Here is a 27,783-nt window from a genome sequence, read left to right as displayed (position 1 = left end):
GATTGAACTCTTTGGTCTGAATGCCAGGCGTCATGTCTGGAGGAAACCTGGCACCATCCCTACGGTGAAGCATGGTGGTGGCAGCATCATGTTGTGGGGATGTTTTTCAGCGGCAGGGACTGGGAGACTAGTCAGGATCGAGGGAAAGATGCAAAGTACAGAGGGATCCTTGATGAAAATCTGCTCTGGACCTCAGACTGGGGTGAAGATTCACCTTCCGACAGGACAACGACCCTAAGCACACAGCCAAGACAACGCAGGGGTGGCTTCGGGACAAGTCTCTGAATGTCCTTGAGTGGACCAGCCAGAGCTCGGACTTAAACCTGATCGAACATATCTGGAGAGACCTGAACATAGCTGTGCAGTGAAGCTCCCCATCCAACCTGACAGCGCTTGAGAGGATCTGCAGAGAAGAATGGGAGAAACTCCCCAAATACAGGTGTGCCACGCTTGTAGCGTCATACTCATGTGAAAACGCACCCACCCACCCACACAAACAAACACTCATATTTAACGCATGTCAATATTTCCAATTTAATCAATACGCTCTTTTCGAGTGCAGAATGTACTAAAGACAATTAGTGTAAAAGTATTTGTCATCATTAAGAAATCGCCGGCTCAGTTTCCAGAATGGTTTTAATTCATGATTGGTGTTAACGTTTAAAGCTGAAAAATACAGCAACGTACATCAATGCCAAGGTTAGAAATAACTTAGCAAAATATTCACAGGGCAATACAAGTGAGTGGTTGTCATTTTTCACAGTCACTACAGACACCAGAAAACTTTGTACACAAAATACATGCAACGTCCCATATTACATATCTACGTTTTTTACAAAAACAGAAAATCTGTCCGATACAAGTATCAAATAATTTAAAAAAAATCACCAGAAGAAGAAAACAGACTAAATAAAGCTTCAACACATGATAGCAAACCCAAAAAGTGACTTCAAAAGGTATTATGTACATGACACAAATACATGTATGCTCAATGTATGTATCTGACATTTGAGGAGAAATGGCTACAGTAATATTTGTAATGTGAGAATGCTATACATGCTAAACAAACTGTTAACCCCAGCCTTAGAGGCTTTAGATCAAGTTCAACAGGGGCTAGACTTTGGGTATTGAGCCAGCCAATCAGGATCTCACACACATGTTCCATTTGACAAGGATTGAAGATGTGTATTGAATCTGCTTCAATATAACGATCCATCAAATTGTATTGATTTTAGTGACAGCTAATTCTGTCTGAAGAAAACAAAATACCCTCTGCACACGCAGAGAAACAGTGATGCGTTTTAGCATTTCAGGTGTTTGAACAAAGTAGAATCAAAATACAGATGTACATTTCTAATCCTTCATTTGGGGAGCCCCCCCTAATCCTTCATTTGGGGTGCCCCCCCTAATCCTTCATTTGGGGTGCCCCCCCCCTAATCCTTCATTTGGGGTGCCCCCCCAATCCTTCATTTGGGGTGCCCCCCCTCTCCATCTAAACCATCATTTGGGGTGCCCCCCACTCCTCTAATCCATCTGGGGTGCTCCCTCTAATCCATCTGGGGTGCCCCCCACCCTTCTAATCCATTTGGGTTGCCCCCCACCCCTCTAATCCTTCCTTCCCTGTAGCTCAGTTGGTAGAGCATGGTGTTTGCAACACCAGGGTTGTGGGTTCGATTCCCACGGGGGGCCAGCACAGAATTTTTTTTTATGAAATTGTATGAAATGTATGCATTCACTACTGTAAGTCGCTCTGGATAAGAGCGTCTGCTAAATGACTAAAATGTAAATGTAAATGTAAATTTGGGGTGCCACGCCCTCTAATCCTTCATGTGGGGTGCCTCCCCCCTCTAATCCTTCAATTGGGGTGCCCCCCCTCTAATCCTTCATGTGGGGTGCCCCACCCCCCTAATCCTTCATGTGGGGTGCCCCCCCCTCTAATCCTTCATGTGGGGTGTCTCCCCCTCTAATCCTTCATGTGGGGTGCCTCCCCCCCCTAATCCTTCATGTGGGGTGCCTCCCCTCTAATCCTTCATGTGGGGTGCCTCCCCCCTCTAATCCTTCATGTGGGGTGCCTCCCCTCTAATCCTTCATGTGGGGTGCCCCCCCTCTAATCCTTCATGTGGGGTGCCTCCCCCCCCTAATCCTTCATGTGGGGTGCCTCCCCCCTCTAATCCTTCATGTGGGGTGCCTCCCCCCTCTAATCCTTCATGTGGGGTGCCTCCCCCCTCTAATCCTTCATGTGGGGTGCCTCCCCTCTAATCCTTCATGTGGGGTGCCTCCCCTCTAATCCTTCATGTGGGGTGCCTCCCCTCTAATCCTTCATGTGGGGTGTCTCCCCCCTCTAATCCTTCATGTGGGGTGTCTCCCCCCTCTAATCCTTCATGTGGGGTGTCTCCCCCCTCTAATCCTTCATGTGGGGTGTGTCCCCCCTCTAATCCTTCATGTGGGGTGCCTCCCCCCTCTAATCCTTCATGTGGGGTGCCTCACCCCTCTAATCCTTCATGTGGGGTCTCCCCCCTCTAATCCTTCATGTGGGGTGCCTCCCCCCTCTAATCCTTCATGTGGGGTGCCTCCCCCCTCTAATCCTTCATTTGGGGTGCCCCCCCATAATTTAGTTCTGGTCCACTGATACAGGTATGAGAGGAGGAGGACCTTGAGTGAAACATCCCAATCTGCTTTCCAAAAGTCTTTATGAAAATGAACATCTTTGAATAATCTTCTAATAACTTAAGTTATATACCGGCCTTACAAAACATTTGTATCATTGCCACACACACACTCCAAATCCCTCACTGGCCTATGTTTCAATGTAAAGTAATAATAAATTACATGTGCAACTTTCAGACATGTACAATATGATAACTTCATGACGACAACAGTATAAAACAAGTATTTTCCATTGAGCTGGCAGAATAAGAACTGTAAGTCTGTGAAAGCAATGCAAGTCAATTGTCACTCAGTTTGTGTAAGCACATAACGTTCACATTTATGGACATTTCAATATGCACGTGAAACAATTACAATCTGAAACTTGGACGGTATTGTAGCAACTACACAGATAATTCTATGGTCAAACATTAAATTGACTCTCTGGTTTCAAAAGAAAGGGATTTAGATAAAAGTGGAACTATGGAACACAATAGCATAGAGGCATTACTACACCAAACACCTACACGAAACTGCCAAAATAAAAGGAAACACTTGAGTAAATGAGGGATACAAAGTGGGGTGCCCCACAGGTGCTTCCACACAGGTGTGGTTTTCTGAGTTAATTGTAATAGTAGAATGCACAAGGTGTAATTTCTAAATTGGTTAGTGCATCATCAGTTTTCCTCTTGTCATGTCAGTCATTGTATACCTTAGAGCAGGGTTTCCCATCATGCTTATGGTCATGTATAAAAATGCCCAGGTGCCCATTATTTTGGCTACCATGGCAAGAAGAAGACTTTGAAAGAGGGGGTCTCCCAGGAGAACAGGGGGTTGAAAGAGGGGGTCTCCCAGGAGAACAGGGGGTTGAAAGAGGGGGTCTCCCAGGAGAACAGGGGGTTGAAAGAGGGTGTCTCCCAGGAGAACAGGGGGTTGAAAGAGGGTGTGTCTCAGTCACCAGATCTCAATTGGGAGATTCTGGAGCGGCGTCTTGAGACAGCGTTTTCCACCACCATTATTAACATAACGCCAAATGGTGGAATTTCCCGTGGAAGAATGGTGTCGCATCCCTCCAATAGAGTTCCACACACTTGTTGAATCTTTGCCAAGGCGCATTGAAGCTGTTCTGTCACCTCGTGGTGGCCTAACGCCCTATTGAGACACTTTATGTTGGTGTTTCCTTTATTTTTGGCAGTTACCCGTATCTTTTTTGTTCAGAATGCAGTCCTTCATAAAAAATAAAAAAAAATAAACATTATATATCTTTTAAACAACTCATTGATTGGCTCAGTCATACACACTTTGGTGGGTGCTAATTAATACAGAAAAATAACATTTTTCTTTAAATACAAATTAAGGTTGATGTCCTAACCACTTTTTACAAAGATGGTTATTTTTAGTACCAAACGTGTATTAAACCACAGGTAACCGTTTTGACCCGGGTAAAATCTCACCCTTATGATTGTCACATCATAGATGATTGGCATTGAGCATACTTATAGGGGATGCATTTGGGACTATGGCTTCAATAAAATCAGTTAATTCATGAAATAATTTGAGTTCTTATTTTCCAGCCATACATGAGATATCATGTCTTAATGTGTTTCAAATGTCCTAGACAAACATAAGTCCACACATAATGTTTGAAACTGTAACTTTGTGCTTCTGAAGCAATGCATTTGGCTTGTATTCATGCCATCGACATCCCTTTTTTTTTTTGCGTCCCTCAAAATTACAGGAAACCGGGTAGGGTCCTCACCGCTCATTGTTTTATTTTAATTTATTTATTTAACCTTTATATTTAACTAGGCAAGTCAGTTAAGAACAAATTCTTATTTACAATGACGGCCTACCCCGGCCCTAACCCGGACGACGCTGGGCCAATTGTGCGCCGCCCTATGGGACTCCCTATCACGGCCGGATGTGATACAGCCTGGATTTGAACCAGGGACTGTAGTGACGCCTCTTGCACTGAGATGCAGTGCTTTAGACCGCTGTGCCACTCAGGAGCCCTGTCGTGCACTCTTACCACATTCTTACAGTGGGTCGTTTAAAGGGATAGTTCCCCCAAATTACAAAATGGTATATTGGCTTCCTTACCCTGTAAGCAGTCTATGGACAGCAGTCAATGCTATGGTTTAGTTTCCTTGGGAACGGTTTCCACATGCTAACGATTTAGCAGTTGTGGCACAAATCCCATTCAAGTCATTGGACAGACATTAGCATTTTCTGTGCATCATTTTCAAATCCTCAATAAGTTACTTTTTTTTTTTAGCTTCACGAACAATTTGAGATACTTTTGGATCATTTGGAAATTATGTGCTAAAAATGCTAATATCGGTCCCATGACTTGAATGGGATTTGTGCCACAACTGCTAAATCGTTAGCATGTGGAAACCGTTCCCAAGGAAACTAAACCATAGCATGGATTGCTGTCATAACTTGTTCACAGGGTGTAATTTTGGGTGAACTGTCCCTTGAAATCATACCATGCTATCATTTCCCATTGACAACTAAAGAGAAAATAAATACAAAAATATATATATTTTTAAGTATTTACAATTAACTCACTGATGGTGCTGAAACCCACTGACTTGTCTGAAATCTCAACCAGATTAATACCACAAGAGAACTGAAGGCCTTCGCTGATCTAGTTTCTTCTTAACCCTTCTCTAAGCTGGCCTTTATCTGGTAGTGAAGCTTCAAGCTGGTTCGTCTACATGAGGAAAAAAATCTGTGATGTCTTTTCTATATGATGACGAATGTCATTGCAAGTGACCAAATACATTTCCCCTTGATGGACAATAAAGTTGTGAATCAAACTCAAAATGTTATGACAAAAGTGCAACAATTTTTTTTTTTTTTATGTGTGTTTGTTTCATTTCTGACCGGTAGAAAAGTCTTTATCACCATTTGTCATCTCATCCGAACCAATAAAGCCTTTTCTTGCTCAACCTACTTGGAGTTTAAAAAATTGGTCTTTAAATCGGCAGACATTGTTTGTATGGCTATAATAAATAGTATGGTCTGACAGAGCAGGGGGTGGTTCAGGATTGGCTGAGCCTTGGATGTTAAATAACTAGTTATTCAGAAAGCCAAGTCCTTTCTCCCTTATCTGAAAACTCAAAGAGTCATGACTTCTGCTGTAAAGTCCGGCTGCATGACGCAGGGACCAGGGTCGACGATGAGTATCAGTCCTGCTGCATGACGCAAGGACCAGGGTCGACGATGAGTATCAGTCCTGCTGCATGACGCAAGGACCAGGGTCGACGATGAGCATCAGTCCGGCTGCATGACGCAAGGACCAGGGTCGACGATGAGCATCAGTCCTGCTGCATGACGCAAGGACCAGGATCGACGATGAGTATCAGTCCGCTGCATACGCAGGACCAGGGTCGACGATGAGCATCAGTCCGCTGCATGACGCAAGGACCAGGGTCGACGATGAGCATCAGTCCTGCTGCATGACGCAAGGACCAGGGTCGACGATGAGCATCAGCCCGGCTGCATGACGCAAGGACCAGGGTCGACGATGAGCATCAGTCCGCTGCATGACGCAAGGACCAGGGTCGATGATGAGTATCAGTCCGCTGCATGACGCAAGGACCAGGGTCGACGATGAGTATCAGTCCGGCTGCATGACGCAAGGACCAGGGTCGACGATGAGCATCCATCTAGCTTGTGTTTTGCAATGTGTCCAGTCAACAGTGGTCTGAAACGTTGGCTCAAATAGTTAGGGGGCCATGGCAGTGTTGATCTCCAAGGGCCCAAGTCACTGGTCCCCTGAGCCTACTTATCACAGTCTCTTAACATTGTCAGTCTTCTTTGTGCATTTACAGGTATTTTTTTTCCATCCTTTCTTCTAAGCAAAACCCAACATGGGCCAAAGAAATATGAGCTTGCTCACACGTTTATAGCAGCGGAAACAAACGACGACAAGCGAGAAAGCTTTGACACGAAACAAGGGCTTAAATATTTGTTTTCCTTTCTCCGGAAAGAGAGACATCGCACGTAGTCCTTGGCTAAAACGCTGCTGTGTGTGTGTCTCTAGTGGTAAAGAGCATCTGCTCCAGTCTGTAGAATCGGACACAGGACACACTTCCTCACCACTCATTTCTTAGGATTCCAATCAATTCCTCCATTCCACCATTTTATCAGAGTTTGTTAGACTCCCATAGAAATGGGCTTGGCACTAACTCCCCACTGGGCAAGCTGACTGGTTGTCCACTACTCAAATGACATTAGGTTGGTTGGTATCTGGTAGGCACAAGCAGAGTACATTAAGGAATTAGGTGATTGACAGCTGTGGTCAGAATGAAATGGCACATTTTCCCCAAGAGATTGAAAGAAAAAATATCTTCAGTCATTTAATTTTTGGTGTCATCCTCGATCATTTAAAAAAAAAATGCATGTACTATCATTGAATTGATGTTGTGTCTGTGTATATATTTAAAAATAAATAAATAATTGGAATCGATTAGAAAGACAACATTACCTGAGGTCTACAGCTCCTGCAAGCCTCCTCCAGGTTTTTGTGCCAGATGATAGCAGAGAATCTGGATCCTGTCTGGAACTTGTAAACATTACCTGTGAAGCAACAAGACAAGAGGGCTTTGGAGTTTGACCTAAAACAACTTAACCATTTGCATGAGATAGTTAAGGTCAGACCGAATAACCCCCCTTCTCCTCCCTCCTTGGTTCTTTGGGAATCCAGCAGTTACCAGGTTTCCATCCAACCTTTTTAATCGAGTGAGGTACATGTCAGATGAAACAACATGTCATGATAGGCCTGATGAAAACAGAACATTTGTCGACGAAATAAAATACGCTCGACAAGGTGGGATCTTTTTTTTGTGTCTGTAAAATTAATTAGGCGAGAAATCTCAGTGGAAACGCTTTCAATGCGCAAATATTGATATAATAACCATTATTATTGAAATAAATTTGAAGTCACGCAATGACATGTGTGGTCCTCCCTACTATTACTCGTTGGGGAAAGCATGCAGTTTATTAGGCTATAGATGAAATAACTGATGATGAACTTAACAGGGTGATCAAAGTGCACTGTGATGAGCTTGTTGCTCCTTTCCAATAAATATCAAAGGTCTAATTCTGGTGACATGATCATCGATGCAGGACCGAATTTGTGAAACCCTGCCTTAGGAGAGATATTTATAACTTGTCAGAAATGTCCAGATCAACTAGCCAATGTCAGCTAAGGAAGGGCCTGAGGGATATTCCCCAATGCAGGAAGGGGGGGGCCCTGAGTGAAAAATTTGGGAGTCCCTGATGCAGGCTATATCCGCACTGTATCTGCAAGCTGTTAGCTAGACAGCACGTACCAAGACCAGAGTGGTCACATTCGCAATATAACGAAATATTTTTATTGTTGTGAGAAAAGCATCAGTAGAGTTGAAAACCCATTTAACTTGTATATGTACTCGGTACATGGGAATTTACCCGCAGAAGATATTTTTATTTGCACTACGTCATTTTATCTGCAACAAGTCAATTTGATGGAAACATCTCTGGTGGGAAAATGCAAATTTTTATTTAATGTATATTTTAGAATATTCACATGAAAATCTGTTGCCAATTGGATGGAAACCTAGCTACTGGCACACAAACCTCAACTGAAGAGACAAAGTTGTCCCCGAGTGACAAAAATCAATGGTGGTTTGGTGAGCAAAATAAAAGTACCTCAACCATTAGGACTATCTTTACCCTCGCCCATACCGACAAAACCATGGACAAACTACTGTACAGTTCATGTTCACAGACAGGTCTGGATTGGAGACTCGTTTAGAAACAGGTGTGCACGCTCCACCCTCGTTAATTTGCAGTGACAGGGTCCTTCGCTTCGGCGCTCCTCTGACACAGGCGTCATTTCGCAAATGTGCGCTAGAAAACCAAACCTTATATGCCTCAGACATCCAGCAATATGTCCTGGGATCAACAAATATATGAATATACAGTCACATCCAGAATTATTGGATCCCTTGTTAAAGACAAGTATAAAATAAATAATACCAAATACTGAGCTACTGTATATTGTCTGCCAAATTTTTTGGGGAAAATATATTTTATACTAATACAATTTCTCCTGTACAACATTCAAAAAAATTTCTGCAAGGCTCACCTTTATCCGGGTCGTTAAGGTGGAAGATGTTCGGTCTAGCCGGGTCGTCAGGCAGGACCACCATCCAGCCCGTTACACAAACCTTCTTACAGGCTGAAGATTTGTACTGCAGGGAAGATGTGACCACACTGGATAAGATGAACGGCATCGGAAGTGTGTAATGAAAACAACACAGCCTTCTGCCTCTACAGGACGCCGTTTGTTTGGTTGTTGATCCAAATGTCTTTCTCCACTTTTACTCACATTTATTTATTTGCTACTCATCAATTGTTTCCCTACATTTCTTTCTAGTAAACTGAACATTGTTTTCCCTACATTTATTTCTAGTAAACTGAACATTGTGACTTTTAAGACCACTATTTAGTTTGTGTTGAGAGAAAAAACCTGCAGTAGACAGGTTCTTCAGGAGTGTATTCATTAGTGCACATCCGTAGCAAACTGTAGCAAAACATTTTGCAACTGAAAACGTTGGGCAACAAAAACTGATGTTTCTTATTGGACAAGTTCAACTTAGTCCCTCCCTGTTCCGTCCGTTTGCTTCCTAGTGAATACACCAATGGTCTCACTCACATGCTTCCTCTCGGAGGCCCTCAAGGCTTTGGCCCCGTAGAACGTCAGCGTCGAACCAGAGAGAGTGATCCAAAAGCGTGTCCACGATGACAACTGGAGCGAGCACGCACACACACACACACACACACACACACACACACACACACACACACACACACACACACACAGACAGTGTTGACTATAAGAATAACTTACAATGAACAACTTGTTCCTTGATCACTATAGTATCGCATAACAGTAAGAAAATGTTCAATTACAGAGAAAAGGAGGAACGAGTGGGTAAGAAAACACTGGAGAAGCAAAAACTTGGACCAGGAGTCAGACAGAAAACAAATCCCTCCTTACCTTGGACCAGGAGTCAGACAGAGGACACATCCCTCCTTACCTTGGACCAGGAGTCAGACAGAGGACACATCCCTCCTTACCTTGGACCAGGAGTCAGACAGAGGACACATCCCTCCTTACCTTGGACCAGGAGTCAGACAGAGGACACATCCCTCCTTACCTTGGGTTTTCGGCCCTCTTTCAGCAGGGTCTTCCTCCGAAGGGGCCCCTCGATAGTAACACTTCCCACCTCGCTGCACCCATGGCACGGGTTGGCACCTGAGGGGCTGGGGGAGGGATGAGGATGGGGAAAGGTTCAAAACCAAAGTTGTATGAACAGCAGTAGAAGAGACTGTGGCTTCTCTAGTACCCTTTTCACACTACTGAACCAAGCCGGCCCCGGTTTTGCATCCATCATAGTCGCTGGAACTGTACTGGAAGGAACCATATAACCAGAACGCGATAGTGTGAAAAGGGTATAGGTCTCTGACACCCCTCGTCTCTTTGGCAGAGCTCCTCAAAATGATCAGATGTGGTGTTGTGTGATAACGGGATGTGAATTGGGGCTTGCATGCTTTTTACTAAGTTCCACGACCAAAGGAAGGGCTATTTGAAACCCTCAGTCTCAATAAACCAGTCCAGGAGAGGAGAGAACAGTGGGTACCCAGCGGGCAAAAATTAGGCCGGGACCGTCATAATTACGTCATTGTTATGTTGTAAAAAACAGGTTTTCTGGTTGTAGAGTGGTCAGGGAACCAGATTAAGACAAGAAAAGGTGTCTTCATTACATTATCAAAGCATCAGGGAAAACCTTTGATATTTTAGATATCTGGTCAGATAACAACCAAATAACGAGTTTAAGACGTGTTGTTATACAAGTTCCAAAATGAGACCTTCCTTATATAATCAGTATACAACAGGAATGATGTAATTCCAACCAATTTTGCCCACTGTTTATAGGCGATTTAGCTATTCAGACTTTCTAGGGAGCATGGAAGAGGGTGAAGCATGGGATCGCCATGCCAACCAAAAGGGGACAAGCTGATGACGATAAACGTTAGCCTGATCTTGACCACGTTCAGATCACATTCTGATCCCTCTGTAGCAGAGAGTTGACATTGGAACAGTGGGACAAAAGCGAACTTGAGATAATATGCGCATACCTTCAAGGTTTTGTGTAAACCGTGTGCATCGATATCAGTGGAAGAGTCGTACATATGCACATGTGTTAAAAAGTTAGGATTTGGCCCAGTCTCCGTCAATGAGTGCCTTGGTATAAAGTATAAATTACAGTAGAACATTTCCATGAGAACCCTGAAGAAGCATCCTGTACACTCCTCTCGCCAAAATGGTTCTCATTTAAATTCTCAGTGAAACACCCTCCCAAATGACAAACAGACAGCTTAGGGTCAACGGGCCCCAAAGTAAAGGAAATCAAAAACACCATCCCAAAATACAGAGTCAAGGAACTATGTAGCATTTGTCCAAGTCCTTTGTCCCTTACCCCTGGAGTGTGGAGACGAGGGACTCAAAAGACTGTGACCGTGATATACAGAGAAGGAAGGATGCCCCGGGTAGAAGTTTCCCCTACTCCAAGCTCACTACATCTTTCCCAAACCACAACCCCTGAAACCCCAACCTTAAAGGGGAAGTTCAGTATTTTACAATATAACGCTGAGATAGTTCTTCACCCTAAAATGTGTCTATGCGCAAAGAGAAAATGTAATCCGTAGTTTGTTTTTCTTTAAACAGCCACTACAAACTTCAGCCTGCGCCATCTTAAAACCATGCGGAGTATGTAAAAAAAGAAAGGCAAACTAATTTCTTAATATGCTCCACATATCCCTGTCATGCCCATACATTTTTAAGCTAGCAGTGGCCAAAGTTTGTTGTGCTGTTTAAAGTTAAACCGGACCATGGATTCCAGTTTCTCCTGGCCCATAAACTACCAGCAGGGTGAGGAAACCATCTAACATCAAATTGTAAAATACTGAACTTCCCCTTTAACCATTAAACCCACCAAAACTGTGAAGAAACTGACCGTAGACCAGGGGTTAGGGGCAACTTCCACCAACAGTGTGAAGAGATTGAGTGAGACGGACGCTGCATGCAGTGACAAGAGGTGACAGCGTGACCCCCACCCTTCTTTTCCCAGAGATGAATGACCTATGACCTTAGAACATGTGACATAACCCACCACCACCACCACCACCACCACTGTACCTGTAAACATAGCTGCGGCTCCGGGGTGAATTACGTAGAGGGACCTTCCAGTTGGGGCCCAGTGTGGCATACATGCGTCCCCTGTGTTTGCACATTGTCAACAGTCAGTCTGAGTTGCCAGGAAGGTCACTGCTATTTGGTTTACAATACCCCCCCCTTTTTCACAAGTGTACCTAATAGTTCTGATGTTTAAACCAGACCTGGGACAAATACATACGTAAAATATTTACGCAATGAACCCAATTAAATAGTCCCCAAAGCACAAACTTCAAGCTAAATGAAGTACAGTGTATTTGACCCAGGTCTGATTCATTCAGTGATTGGAATTTAAAGAGGAGAAATCGGGTGAGATTAATCGCACTTCTTGCCGGACATGGAAACCGAGATAACATGAGAACGTTGGTCGACACTCAACGCTGGGACCCTTTAGAGCAATGATATTGTTCTTTAGTGAGTTTTATGCAGTCAGGTCGATTTGACACGCTTAGACACTCATTTGCAACAATTTCAAAACAGGGTAGAATGTTAGTATGAGGCTTGTAATCCCTTTGAGATGATAAACATGAGCAACTACGTAAACACTATTAGTAAATCATTCAAGGAGGTACAGTTCAACTCGGAAAGTATTACGCAAAACAGCCCATCAATACATTGTAAGTATGTCTGCTTATCTATGACTAGTGTCATTCACTAATAGTGTGCAAATAGAGACCCATTTCAAAGTGATAAAACAAAAAAACGGGGAAGGTTAAGCGCTGGGTTGGGTTGCCATGTTAAAAAACGTCAGATGGTACCAACCTTTCCATCCCTGGCGAGAGTTCCTCGCCGAATGAGCTTTCACTGCTGCCTACAGAGGAGACAGGGAAATACTGCTGTCATGGACAGACACTACTAACTGGCAGCCTCAGACTACCCAATACTCGAATTCTGAGCATTACACAGCTTAAAGTGAAAGTTCACTCCAAAATCAATGTTTGTCAGACATTTTCAGATGAGTCCACACTGCCGTGAACTACGCACGGTTGATGACGAACCCGAGCGAACAGTAAAAATTGGGAAGCGTCTGCAGCAGGGGTGCAAGAGGAAGCCTGTATGGTGAGAGAGCAGTAGGGACGACATGGCCAGCACCGCCGTAGGGTCGACATGGCCCAGCACCGCCGTAGGGTCGACATGGCCGGCACCGCCGTAGGGTCGACATGGCCGGCACCGCGGTAGGGTCGACATGGCCGGCACCGCGGTAGGGTCGACATGGCCGGCACCGCGGTAGGATCGACATGGCCGGCACCACAGTAGGGTCGACATGAACAGCACCGGGTACACGTGAGCTTTGCTAACACGGAGGTGTGTGGATGTCTACAAACCTGGCAACATCTTCAAAGGACATTTTAGTATATGGACCACATTATTGTTCATAAAATTAACTTTATGTAACCTTTATTTAACTAGGCAACTCAGTGAAGAACAAATTCTTATTTACAATGACGGCCTACCCCGGCCAAACCCGGACGACGCTGGATCAATTGTGCGCCGGGATTCGAACCAGGGACTGCAGTGACTGCTCTTGCGCTGAGATGCAGTGGCTTAGACCGCTGCGCCACTCGGGATCCACATGATGATACTAGTACTCATTCTTTCACATGTGACTCTGCTGTAGTGTTTGATCTTGTGCGGTATAAACACATATTTCTATAAACCAGACATAGGGTCTATTGTTTCCACTGGTTTTGGTCTTGATAAGACCCATTAGAGTTTTGGAAATGTTGGACAAACTTCGACTTTGGAGTGAACCACCATCACATTAAACTAAGTGTTTGCATCAATACAAAGTTTGCATCAGATTCTTCCCCCCCCAAGAGGGAAATTTGATCCAAAAGATAGACCTAGAAGAAAAAGCTGAAGTAACAAAAACATGAAATACAATTTAATGTGGAAATATAGATTTAACTCGGTGACTGCATACCCTACTATGGAGGCATAGACTATAAAATAGATGTTGCAGACAAGACTTCAAGAAAAACAATTAAAAAGTGAGGCTTTGTGGACATCTTTCAACATGTGGTATTGAGGTTGTATGGGGGGGGGGGGGGGGTACCTAAAGACATGCCGTTAGATACGGCCATGCTGTGTGGGTCATTTCGAGCTGGGCTCTGGGACTCCAGGAAGCTGTCATCCAGCAGGTGGCGTGGCTTCTCAATGGGGAATGTGGCGCTCTTACTCTCCACCATGCCGTACGCCATCATACTAGGGGGAGGTGGAGAGAGTCAGGGGGAGACAGGGAGAGAGAGTGGAGAGAGAGGGAGAGTAACAATGGGAGAGGGAGAGTAACACAGAGTAACAGAGGGAGAGAGAGGGAGAGTAACAGAGGGAGAGTAACAGAGGGAGAGTAACAGAGGGAGAGTAACAGAGGGAGAGTAACACAGAGAGTAACAGAGGGAGAGAGAGAGAGTAACATAGGGAGAGAGAGGGAGAGTAACAGAGGGAGAGTAACAGAGGGAGAGAGAGGGAGAGTAACAGAGGGAGAGTAACAGAGGGAGAGTGAGGGAGAGTAACAGAGGGAGAGTGAGGGAGAGTAACAGAGGGAGAGTAACAGAGGGAGAGTGAGGGAGAGTAACAGAGGGAGAGTAACAGAGGGAGAGAGAGGGAGAGTAACAGAGGGAGAGTAACAGAGGGAGAGTAACAGAGGGAGAGTAACAGAGGGAGAGTGAGGGAGAGTAACAGAGGGAGAGTAACAGAGGGAGAGTGAGGGAGAGTAACAGAGGGAGAGTAACAGAGGGAGGGGTAAATCATTGCACTCTATTGGAGACGTACTACGATATCTTATTATATTCAGTGAACTGAAACACAAGTACTGTACACAGACACTCACTTGTTGCCCAGGCTGTGGCTCTTCCTGTGGCGAGAGGGGGGAGGGGTGGGCATATGCACCATCACCGAGGCGTCGGGACAGGTGGGTCGCCGGTAGTTGTACCTCACAGAGGCAGACACATCAGACGGACCTGAGAGGAGGAGCAAAATGACAAGTCAGAATTACAAGTCAGAATCCCTCAAGTCGCCACCATTGGTCATTAAGCACAACGCTTGGCCCCACTTTTGGCAAATCAGCTGTTATCCGCTAATACGCCCAGAGATAAAAACAAGGAATGGTTCTCGTGCTAACACTATCCATACCCCCCCCACTGAACCTGAGACATGGGACAGAAACACCTTTATAAACAATAACACCAGCGGATGTTGGGCACTCTGCTCTCAGTTCAAAGAACAGACAACAATCTCAGAAACCCTTGCCATTTGACCTTCTGACCCTGGAATCTAGTAAATTAATTCAATTTATGAAATGATTGATGGCTGTATGTGGTAGAAGACTAAGGCCACATCATCTGTGGGTGCATGCAAACCATTTTGAAGACTGTATCTTTAGATTGAACTACTGTAGTCCAGTGCGCTGACGTTATTCAGAGTCTGCCCACTAGGTGGGGTCAGTGGGTTGTAGTTTGAGCACATAGACATGTTTGCTGTTTTCATTAGCCTCTATCCACATGTGATGAGTGTAGTATCCTTCCATGTATGATACAGCTGTATAAATCAGCCTATCCACGTTTTCACTCTCGCTAGACTTGTGGGCTTGGCGATGGCATATGGTGTTGCCATGTGCCTTCTCTGCCTGTGGAACCTATGACTCAAGTCTCAGTTCTCCCTTTGTGTGGTGCTTCGCACACTAAAAGCCCACTGGGGGCCATTCAATTAGTCATGAAATCACCAGATTAAACTCAGCACTGCAGTCTGAGAGACCTCCAAACACACTTGAGCCTGTTTTGCATTTACAAAACAAGGACGATAAAACGGCCAACAATATATGCTGTTGGAACTTAATATACGAGAACATGGTTCAAAGTCAATGAGTGAAGTGAAACCATCCTTAAAAGAACGGACTTCTTCCAATTCGTTGTGATTTTCAGTGACCCCAAACTCTGGAGGGGTCAGTGTCGACTTCACGGCCCACTTTGGTCTCGAGTCCAGGCCCTAGACTTGGGGATAGGCCATGTCTCACGCAAAGACGAGAGAAAAACAAAATGACCAATCACAGAGCCATATATATATGTCTCTGGCCAATCAGTCTGTCTGGAGGAGTAAAGAGGTCAAGACACAGGCTGTCATAGTGAAACGTGAATGGCCCGTGTTCATGTAGAGAAGGGTTCTGGGTTTACCACCATGCAGAATACATTTTTACATTTACATTTACGTCATTTAGCAGACGCTCTTATCCAGAGCGACTTACAGTAGTGAATGCATACCGTAATTTCCGGACTATAAGCCGCAACTTTTTTCCCAGGCTTTGAACCTCGCGGCTTAAACAATGACGCGGCTAATATATGGATTTTTCCCGCTTTCAATTTTTTTGTTACAAGCCGTGTTTCGCTAAAGCCTGTGTAAAGTTCATTTGTTTCAATGTACCGGTAGGCACCTGCGGCTTATAGACATATGCGGCTTATTTATGTTCAAAATATATATATATATTTTTTTAATTCAGTGGGTGCGGCTTATATTCAGGTGCGCTCAATAGTCCAGAAATTACGGTACATTTCATATATTTTTTTCCCCGTACTGGTCCCCCGTGGGAATCGAACCCACAACCCTGGCGTTGCAAACACCATGCTCTACCAACTGAGCCACACGGGACAGTCGAGGGCGTCTCATCTCGCTACGTCTCCTACTGGTTCTACTGATGTTTCCATGGTAAATCTCATCTCGCTACTTCTCCCACTGGTTCTAATGATGTTTCCATGGTAAATCTCATCTCGCTACTTCTCCTACTGGTTCTAATGATGTTTCCATGGTAAATCTCATCTCGCTACTTCTCCTAATGATGTTTCCATGGTAAATCTCATCTCGCTACTTCTCCTACTGATGTTTCCATGGTAAATCTCATCTCGCTACGTCTCCTACTGGTTCTACTGATGTTTCCATGGTAAATCTCATCTCGCTACGTCTCCTACTGGTTCTAATGATGTTTCCATGGTAAATCTCATCTCGCTACTTCTCCTAATGATGTTTCCATGGTAAATCTCATCTCGCTACTTCTCCTACTGGTTCTAATGATGTTTTCATGGTAAATCTCATCTCGCTACGTCTCCTACTGATGTTTCCATGGTAAATCTCATCTCGCTACGTCTCCTACTGATGTTTCCATGGTAAATCTCATCTCGCTACGTCTCCTACTGATGTTTCCATGGTAAATCTCATCTCGCTACTTCTCCTACTGGTTCTAATGACGTTTTCATGGTAAATCTCATCTCGCTACGTCTCCTACTGATGTTTCCATGGTAAATCTCATCTCGCTACTTCTCCTAATGATGTTTCCATGGTAAATCTCATCTCGCTACTTCCCCTACTGATGTTTCCATGGTAAATCTCATCTCGCTACTTCTCCTACTGGTTCTGATGATGTTTCCATGGTAAATCTCATCTCGCTACTTCTCCTACTGGTTCTACTGATGTTTCCATGGTAAATCTCATCTCGCTACTTCTCCTAATGATGTTTCCATGGTAAATCACATCTCACTACTTCTCCTACTTCTCCTAATGATGTTTCCATGGTAAATCTCATCTCGCTACTTCTCCTACTGGTTCTAATGATGTTTCCATGGTAAATCTCATCTCGCTACTTCTCCTACTGGTTCTAATGATGTTTCCATGGTAAATCTCATCTCGCTACTTCTCCTACTGGTTCTAATGATGTTTCCATGGTAAATCTCATCTCGCTACTTCTCCTACTGGTTCTACTGATGTTTCCATGGTAAATCTCATCTCGCTACTTCTCCTACTGGTTCTAATGATGTTTCCATGGTAAATCTCATCTCGCTACTTCTCCTACTGGTTCTGATGACATTCCATGGTAAACAAACTGCAGCAACAAATGAAAGCCTTCCTGCTATCCCACGCTCTGTTTGTCAATAAATACTTCCCGACCCACAGCTAAATGCTCCCCATGTGTGGCCCATTATATCTCCTTTTTAAAGACTAACTGGTCTTGACAAAGTACCTGCAGCTGAACTTGGTATTAGAGCCAAATGAATAAACCCCAGCACAGTCTGGGAGTGTGAATCAGGTACTGGTCTGAACGGGAGTGTGAATCAGATACTGGTCTGAACGGGAGTGTGAATCAGATACTGGTCTGAACGGGAGTGTGAATCAGATACTGGTCTGAACGGGGAGTGTGAATCAGATACTGGTCTGAACGGGGAGTGTGAATCAGGTACTGGTCTGAACGGGAGTGTGAATCAGGTACTGGTCTGAACGGGAGTGTGAATCAGGTACTGGTCTGAACGGGAGTGTGAATCAGGTACTGGTCTGAACGGGAGTGTGAATCAGGTACTGGTCTGAACGGGAGTGTGAATCAGGTACTGGTCTGAACGGGGAGTGTGAATCAGGTACTGGTCTGAACGGGAGTGTGAATCAGGTACTGGTCTGAACGGGAGTGTGAATCAGGTACTGGTCTGAACAGGGAGTGTGAATCAGGTACTGGTCTGAACGGGAGTGTGAATCAGGTACTGGTCTGAACGGGAGTGTGAATCAGGTACTGGTCTGAACGGGAGTGTGAATCAGGTACTGGTCTGAACGGGAGTGTGAATCAGGTACTGGTCTGAACGGGGAGTGTGAATCAGGTACTGGTCTGAACGGGAGTGTGAATCAGGTACTGGTCTGAACGGGAGTGTGAATCAGGTACTGGTCTGAACGGGAGTGTGAATCAGGTACTGGTCTGAACGGGAGTGTGAATCAGGTACTGGTCTAAGAAATTCTTCATGAAATACGTAATATGGCAGGAGTAATTTCATCATTAAGTAGAATACTGTATAAACTACTGAACATGTGTATGACATGGTAATCCCTGATGGCTGCTTGGTCATTGCTGCACAGTAAAAGATGAAAGGGGGGGGGTGTAATTGCGCCCGTTTGGCGGTTCTATAACACATCCCATCAAGGCATGTTGGAACACTTGTTAACGTACCCCACTTAGCTAGTCTTTCATGTTGGAAGTATGTTCCTGCAAAATCGGTAGAACGCGTTCGAAATCAGTCACAACCACACTATTCTCCTGCTATAGACAATACCGTTCTCCTGCTGGTCATATGGCCAATGTAAGACTTCAAGTAAAGGGTGTATGGCTACACAGAGATAACTGCCCCATAATGAAGTAAGGGTTAGCCTTATAGGAATACATGGAATAAACTACCCTTGTGGTTGTGGTACTGCTACGTCATCCCCTTGGGATACAGCCTATTCAGCTGCCACAATTAACTTTACAAGTGCTCTAAGTTGAATAATTGAGTCTGGATGCTGGCTAATGTATAGTCAGACCCAGGTGTGTAACATGGAGCCAGAGCCATATATTTTGAGAGTTGGAACAACTTTTAGAATGTTGCGTTAGAGCATTCTATTGATCCATTCATGACGAGAATTTAGAATCTTGTACATAGAATTGTTCAAAATTATGAAATTGATTTTTAACTTATATTTGTCAACATTGCCCATGGGGCGCACTAACATGGCTGCCATAGAATTAATGTTGTAGTGTCATGTACAGCACCTTCGGTAGGTATTCAGACCCCTCGACTTTTTCCACATTTTGTTATGTTACAGCCTTATTCTAAACTTGATTAAATAGTTTTTTCCCCCTCAATCAATCTACACACAATACCCCATTATGACAAAGCAAAAACAGTTTGACATTTTTGCTAATTTATTAAAAATAAAAACTGAAATATCACATTTACATTCAGACCCTTTACTCAGTACTTTGTTGAAGCACCTTTGGCAGCGATTACAGCATTGAGTCTTCTTGGGTATGACACTACAAGCTTGGCACACCTGTATTTGGTGTCTCCCATTCTTCTCTGCAGATCCTCTCAAGCTCTGTCATGTTAGATGGGGAGCGTTGCTGCACAGCTATTTTCAGGTCTCTCCAGAGATGTTCGATCGTGTTCAAGTCTGGGCTCTGGCTGGGCCACTCAAGGACATTCAGAGACTTGTCCCAAAGCCACTCCTGCGTTGTCTTGGCTGTGTGCTTAGGGTGTTGTCCTGTTTGAAGGTGAACCTTCACCCCATTCTGAGGTCCTGAGAGCTCTGGAGTAGGTTTTCATCAAGGATCTATCTGTACTTTGCTCTGTTCATCTTTGCTTCAATCCTGACTAGTCTCCCTGCCTCTGAAAAACATCCCCACAGCATGATGCTGCCACCACCATGCTGCACCATAGGGATGGTCCCAGGTTTCCTCCAGACATGACGCTTGACATTCAGGCCAAAGAGTTCAATCTTGAGTCCTTTACATGCTTTTTGGCAACTCCAAGCGGGCTGTCATGTGCCTTTTACTGAGGAGTGGCTTCCGTCTAGCCACTCCACCAATCAGGCCTTTATGGTAGAGTGCTGCAGAGATGGTTGTCCTTCTGGAAGGTTCTCCCATCTCCACACAGGAACTCTGGAGCTCTGTCAGAGTGACCATCAGGTTCTTGGTCACCTCCCTGACCAAGGCACTTCTCCCCCGATTGCTCAGTTTGGCCGGGTCTAGGAAGAGTCTTTGTGGTTCCAAACATCTTCCATTTTAGAATGATGGAGGCCACTGTGTTGGGGATTTGAAATACTGCAGACATGTTTTGGTACCCTGCCCTAGATCTGTGCCTCGAACAAACCTGTCTCGGATCTCTACGGACAATTCTTTCGACCTCATGGCTTGGTTTTGCTCTGACATACACTGTCAACTCTACCGTATATATAGACAGGAGTGTGCCTTTCCAAATCATGTCCAATCAATTGAATTTACCACAGGTGGACTCCAATCAAGTTGTAGAAACATCTCAAGGATGATCAATGGAAACAGGATGCACCTGAGCTCAATTTTGAGTCTCATAGCAAAGGGTCTGAATACTTATTAAGGTATGTTTTTTAAATTTTTAATACATTTGCAAAAATCTCTAAAAACCTGTTTTCACTGTCATTATGGGGTATTGTGTGAATATATATTTTTTTTTTTAAATGAATCCATTTTAGAATAAGGCTGAAATGTAACAAACTGTGGGAAAAAGTCAAGGCAACCTTTGTGAAATTATATGAAATCAGGGACACCAGGTCGAAGTAAAGATTCACTTACAGAAGTAGCAGCCTACGGTACATAAAGTAAGGATCCGACAATAAATACAGATTCCACATAATGGAGCAATCTACTTCCTACAACTGCCCAAATTAAGACTTGAAGAGCTGCTTCTGTGTGGGCAGCGCTCAGTCTAACAAGTTATCCTGAAGGCATGCCTTGCCACGTGTACCCGGCTCCAACTCGTAAACTCTACTGTGGCCGCATGGGGACCGTAGTCGGTCTGGACGGTCAGCTGGTTATAGGCAGACCCAAGGGGACTATGTGGACTTCACGTGTGTCCCTCAAATGTTTTCCCCTTGTGGTGGAGGCTAACTGGCTGCAGCATTGTGTTAATGAGAGGCATGTGCTTAGGCCTTGGCTGAGACTCTCGTCTCCAAATACGTCCGATGTCTGTTTCTTATTAGAGGACGTTCACTGGAAACACAGCTTCAGTAGAAGACACAATGAGGGCCAGTTAGTGGAGTGTTCAATATAACGCACTGTGTGAGGGCCAGTGAGCGGAGTGTTCAACATAATACACTGTGTGAGGGCCAGTGAGCGGAGTGTTCAACATAATACACTGTGTGAGGGCCAGTGAGCGGAGTGTTCAACATAATACACTGTGTGAGGGCCAGTTAGTGGAGTGTTCAACATAATACACTGTGTGAGGGCCAGTTAGTGGAGTGTTCAATATATTACACTCTGTGTGAGGGACTATTAGTGGAGTGTTCAACATAATACACTGTGTGAGGGCCAGTTAGTGGAGTGTTCAACATAATACACTGTGTGAGGGCCAGTTAGTGGAGTGTTCAATATAACACACTCTGAGTGTGGGCCAGTTACTAGAATGTTCAATATATTACACTCTGTGAGTGTGGGCCAGTTACTAGAATGTTCAATATATTACATTCTGTGTGAGTGTCTGTTTGGTATATTCAAAGCATGTGTGTTTGCTCATGTTTTAGGGGTATTTGTACGAGTCTCTATGTGTGTGTGTGTGTGTGTGTGTGTGTGTGTACAGTTGTTGCTGTCTCTCTGTGTGTTTGTGTGTGTACAGTTGTTGCTGATAGGAAGATGTGATGTTCTGTGGGTTTCATGCCATGTAACAGCTGGCATGCGTTATATAAACTAAGCTAGTTTTAAATGATTTCAACAATGTGTGCTGTATGTTATTTTGGATAATCACGAGATACTTTGTCCAATGTGAGTATATGTTTTTGTGAGTGTGTGAGTGTGTGTGTGTGTGTGTGTGTGTGTGTGTGTGTGTGCGTGCAGCGGTGTCTTCTGGATTCTGTCATGTTGTTTTGCCCTTGTTGTGTACGGAGCGATTGAGTAACGCTATACCTCATCCCATTGGCTCTGGGCGTGCAGGGCTTGTATGCTGTTGGTGTAATGGGCGTGCTGACAAAATGGAGACCTGGCCCAAGAACCAGAGACTTTCTCTGACATGTTATGTAATCCCAAACTAAAATCAGGGGACAGTAGAGGATATATCCCTAGTCCATGTGATGGCTAGTATTACCACCATCATGAAATGATCATATGGCTCCTTCTGATGTCACCTAGTGGCTTCCACGATGGGAAACCCGATAACCCTTCCTCGATGGGAAACCCATAACCCTTCCTCGATGGGGGAACCCATAACCCTTCCTCGATGGGGAAACCCATAACCCTTCCTCGATGGGGGAACCCATAACCCTTCCTCGATGGGGGAACCCATAACCCTTCCTCGATGGGGGAACCCATAACCCTTCCTCGATGGGGGAACCCATAACCCTTCCTCGATGGGGAAACCCATAACCCTTCCTCGATGGGGAACCCATAACCCTTCCTCGATGGGAAACCCATAACCCTTCCTCGATGGGGGAACCCATAACCCTTCCTCGATGGGAAACCCATAACCCTTCCTCGATGGGGGAACCCATAACCCTTCCTCGATGGGGAACCCATAACCCTTCCTCGATGGGAAACCCATAACCCTTCCTCGATGGGGGAACCCATAACCCTTCCTCGATGGGGAACCCATAACCCTTCCTCGATGGGGGAACCCATAACCCTTCCTCGATGGGGAACCCATAACCCTTCCTCGATGGGGGAACCCATAACCCTTCCTCGATGGGAAACCCATAACCCTTCCTCGATGGGGAACCCATAACCCTTCCTCGATGGGAAACCCATAACCCTTCCTCGATGGGGGAACCCATAACCCTTCCTCGATGGGGGAACCCATAACCCTTCCTCGATGGGGAACCCATAACCCTTCCTCGATGGGGGAAACCCATAACCCTTCCTCGATGGGGAAACCCATAACCCTTCCTCGATGGGGAAACCCATAACCCTTCCTCGATGGGGAAACCCATAACCCTTCCTCGATGGGAAACCCATAACCCTTCCTCGATGGGGAAACCCATAACCCTTCCTCAATGGGGAACCCATAACCCTTCCTCAATGGGGAACCCATAACCCTTCCTCGATGGGGAAACCCATAACCCTTCCTCGATGGGAAACCCTAATTCTTCCTCGATGGGGAAACCCATAACCCTTCCTCGATGGGGGAACCCATAACCCTTCCTCGATGGGAAACCCATAACCCTTCCTCGATGGGGGAACCCATAACCCTTCCTCGATGGGGAACCCATAACCCTTCCTCGATGGGGGAAACCCATAACCCTTCCTCGATGGGAAACCCATAACCCTTCCTCAATGGGGAACCCATAACCCTTCCTCAATGGGGAACCCATAACCCTTCCTCGATGGGGAAACCCATAACCCTTCCTCGATGGGGAAACCCATAACCCTTCCTCGATGGGGAAACCCTAATTCTTCCTCAATGGGAAACTCTAATTCTTCCTTGATGGGGCACGGCCACTTGATTATATATTTTCACGTTGTCTGTCAGGAATGTTTCCAGTCCCTTTGGCAATTCATTAATTTCCCCTTTTTGAATATCGATATCACAAAACAATTCCAGTAATCTATAAAAGGTGTCAACAATACGGGAAGGGCTTAGGTAACAAACACTCTCCAAGTCCTCCTGCGTTTTGCTTGCTTAACAACATTACTATACATAATGTCCGGCTTTTTTTGCAATGGCAAGATGGTAACATTACTATTTGTTTTTGTGGCAAAGTGTTTCTTTTCACTCATGTTACAGAGTCTGTTCAGTGAACCATGCTCATGTGATAATGACTAACCTTGGCTGAAATCTGAAGGCTTGCATTAGCTTCCTAAGCTAAAATCAATAGGCTTGAGTTCAGTGTGCTACCACAGTCTTACAGTCCTGTTCAGAAACAACAGCATTGGTTGCTCCTACTTGTCTGTTTCGATGTGGTAATCAAGCTATAAATCTGAATATCCTTCACATTTCGTTCTGGTCTTGTAATGAAAATAAAACGTGTTAGAAAAATAAATAAATAAATAAATAAATTAAAAAAGGAGGGGGAGAAAACAGAAGTTGCAGGTTACCGTGGCAACCCAGATAAATACATCCCCATAAACTAGGTCCCTGGCCGCTGAGATTAGACCACTGGGACATGGAAAAAAGATAGTCTTTTGTTACATTCCTGGGGTCTGGTCGCTGAGTGATGGCAACACTGCTATTAGGCTACTTTTAGCTGCTTCCTTAATGAGCGCAGAAGGAAGTGTCTTCACCATTGGCTGTCCCCGTCCGGGTTCATTGTGTGACAGTGAACTCAAATAAAACGTAATACTAAAACGGGAATTCTCTGGAATTAACCGACTGTGGATTACACACGGCTATTTCTATAGCACGTGTTCAGCCTCAGTATGCTTCCATACCAAATGTTCTCTGAATCCTCTCAAACTTCTCCATCAGTTGATATAAATAGAATAAAACATAGTAAAAGTTCCCACATAAAACACTTTAGACATTGACTTAAACATTCCCTTTATTCCTTTGTTTGTATTAAATACATGCTGTACCATACTTATCCCTACCCATAATGCATTGTTCCCATTCCTTTAGCCCTCTTTTTTCTCTTTGGGAAGAATGGCAGGCTGGTAACTGCTTCCTGCAGTTGTTGATCTGTCTCTCACAATAATGAATTCTGCTCAGAATCTGAGAATTCTAAAGGAGAATGTCAGGCTATCCATCCGTGAGCTGAAAAGCAGCTGGGTCATGCAGCAAGACAATGATCCAGAACACACTAATCACATCAAGCTTTATTTATATAGCACATTTCAAAAGACAGACAACACAATGTGCTTCACAGGAAGAAAAAAAAAGAAGAAAAACAATGAAAATAAAAATTGAAATATTTAATACACAAACATAAAATATCTCTTAAAAATGTCCACAGTTTGGTCCCCCTGAGGTTCTCTGGCAGGCTGGGGTCATAGTAACTAAAGGCTGCTTCTCCATGCCTCTTGGTCCCCCTGAGGTTCTCTGGTAGGCTGGGGTCATAGTAACTAAAGGCTGCTTCTCCATGCCTCTTGGTCCCCCTCAGGTTCTCTGGTAGGCTGGGGTCATAGTAACTAAAGGCTGCTTCTCCATGCCTCTTGGTCCCCCTCAGGTTCTCTGGTAGGCTGTTCCAGAGGCTGGGGTCATAGTAACTAAAGGCTGCTTCTCCATGCCTCTTGGTCCCCCTGAGGTTCTCTGGTAGGCTGGGGTCATAGTAACTAAAGGCTGCTTCTCCATGCCTCTTGGTCCCCCTCAGGTTCTCTGGTAGGCTGTTCCAGAGGCTGGGGTCATAGTAACTAAAGGCTGTCTCTCCATGCCTCTTGTCCCCCCTCAGGTTCTCTGGCAGGCTGTTCCAGAGGCTGGAGGCATAGTAACTAAAGGCTGCTTCTCCATGCCTCTTGTCCCCCCTCAGGTTCTCTGGCAGGCTGTTCCAGAGGCTGGGGTCATAGTAACTAAAGGCTGCTTCTCCATGCCTCTTGGTCCCCCTGAGGTTCTCTGGTAGGCTGGAGGCATAGTAACTAAAGGCTGCTTCTCCATGCCTCTTGGTCCTAGGCTTTGGGATAGTTAAAAGACCTGTGCCAGAGGAATCTACTGGGTACAGAACTTAAAAGCATGTCTGACATGTATTGGGGTGCACAATCATGGGTTGATTTAAAAACCAATAGAAGAATCTTCAAATTAATTCTATCAGCCTGAGAGAGAAACATCTGCACCTTGGCAATGTTCCTCAGGTGGTAAAAAGCTATTTTGTTCACATTCCTAATGTGTGATTCGAAATTGAGTTAACAATCTAAAATAACAGCTAGGTTTTTTTTAACCTGGTGTTTTATCTTTATTGCCCGTGAATTAAAATGTGAGACCTAATTCTCTCTGAGTGCTTTGACTCCAACAATAAGTACCTGGGTCTTGTCTTAATTTAGCTGGAGGAAGTTGTGAGCCATCCATGTATTTAAATCACTAATACAGTCAAATAATTTATCCGTGGAGCTAAAATCCTCTGGTGATACAGAAATGTAAAGTTGTGTATCGTCTGTGTAGCAGTGAAAAATCAAAGCTGTGCTTTCTGATAATGCTGCCAAGGGGTAACATATATAAACACTGAACAGTACCGGACCCAAAATGGAACCTTGTGGAATGCCACATGTCATATGTATTTTCTCTGAGTTATGTTCACCAAGGGTGACAAAAAAACCTCACGACCGGTTAAATAGATCCTAGTCTACATCAGAATGGCTGAAAATAAAGTTCTGGAATGGCCTAGTCAAAGTCCAGGACCTAAACTCGATTGAGATGTTGTGGCAGGACTTGAAATGAGCAGTTCATGGTCAAAAACACACAAATGTTTCTGAGTTAAAGCAGTTCTGCATGGAAGAGTGGGCCAAAATTCCTCCACAGCGATGTGAGCGACTGATCAACAACTACAGGAAGCTTTGGAGTTATTGCAGCTAAAAGTAGAATGCCCAGTTATTGAGTGAAAGGGCGCATTTGGTATTGCATAAATTTGCTTATTAAATAAATGAAAAAAAGTATGAAAATGTTGTGTTATTTGTCTACTAAGGTTCCATGTATATAATATTCGGTTTTGGTTGAACATCTGAAAGGGAGCAAATACTTTTTCATGACACTGTGTACACACACACACACACACACACACACACACACACACACACACACACCCCCTCCAACCTCCAAAACTTCATAACGGAAGGTATCCGTCAATTGATTTAATGTTGCCATTGTTTAGCCTACACGCAATCACTGTCTACTCCCTGTGAATGAAGAGTCGTCTCACACACACACTCCCCCCTCCAACCTTTTTTTTTTTTTTCACCATTCTGTGCTCTCTCTACTCCCCCAACCCACATCCCTCTGGAGCAATTCCAACCCCATTACATCACCCTTAACACTGTCCTGGTCAATAGACAGAGGAAAGTAAAGGAAGGTCAAGAAATCAAGGAAAGGAACCATTCCCTGTAACATCTGTCCACATGGAGCATTTCAAAATCACTGCTTATTTTGTCTGCTGCCCTTGACGTGGATTAAACTCAGATAACATGTTGGATAATTATTGTAACATCCTGACTCTATAGATGACCTCAGAGTACAGTGGGAAAGACAAGAGAGGGGCTGAGATAGAAGCCAAGTGAAAGAGACAGAGGTTGTACAAGAAAGAGTGAAAAGAGAAAGAGAGGAAGACTGACGTCTTCGCTCTGAACGGGTCGGCGTGGAGGTGGGGGGGGGGAATGGCCTGCTTGTGTTGTTTCAACCCACTCTGGAGCAGCCAGGCCAGTGCTGTGCTTGTTTCCCCCTCTCCCTCCAATCCAAATGGAATGACTC

General features: G+C 44.6%; 1 protein-coding gene across 2 annotated transcripts in view; it reads right to left on the bottom strand.

Moving 5' to 3' along the window:
- Nucleotides 1–618: 618 nt before the first annotated feature.
- The window catches only part of LOC106572010 (ras-specific guanine nucleotide-releasing factor RalGPS1), a 278,753-nt gene continuing 251,588 nt past the window's right edge, over nucleotides 619–27,783 (bottom strand). The window contains exons 12-20 of one of the 2 annotated variants that reach the window (XM_014145707.2): nucleotides 14,769–14,898; nucleotides 13,995–14,143; nucleotides 12,701–12,749; nucleotides 11,903–11,983; nucleotides 9,861–9,966; nucleotides 9,356–9,448; nucleotides 8,786–8,891; nucleotides 7,142–7,233; nucleotides 619–6,903 (exon numbers count right to left, since the gene is read on the bottom strand). In XM_014145707.2, coding sequence (XP_014001182.1) covers nucleotides 6,874–6,903; nucleotides 7,142–7,233; nucleotides 8,786–8,891; nucleotides 9,356–9,448; nucleotides 9,861–9,966; nucleotides 11,903–11,983; nucleotides 12,701–12,749; nucleotides 13,995–14,143; nucleotides 14,769–14,898 — 836 coding nt within the window. In that variant the 3' untranslated portion in view covers nucleotides 619–6,873. The remainder of the gene's footprint in view (nucleotides 6,904–7,141; nucleotides 7,234–8,785; nucleotides 8,892–9,355; nucleotides 9,449–9,860; nucleotides 9,967–11,902; nucleotides 11,984–12,700; nucleotides 12,750–13,994; nucleotides 14,144–14,768; nucleotides 14,899–27,783) is intronic. The other variant, XM_014145728.2, reaches the window with a different exon arrangement.

This window comes from Salmo salar, chromosome ssa01 (assembly GCF_905237065.1).
Source record: "Salmo salar chromosome ssa01, Ssal_v3.1, whole genome shotgun sequence".
In the NCBI taxonomy this organism is placed as follows: domain Eukaryota; kingdom Metazoa; phylum Chordata; class Actinopteri; order Salmoniformes; family Salmonidae; genus Salmo; species Salmo salar.
Note: the sequence above shows the minus strand (reverse complement) of the source record. Positions and strands in the feature narration are given on the sequence as shown.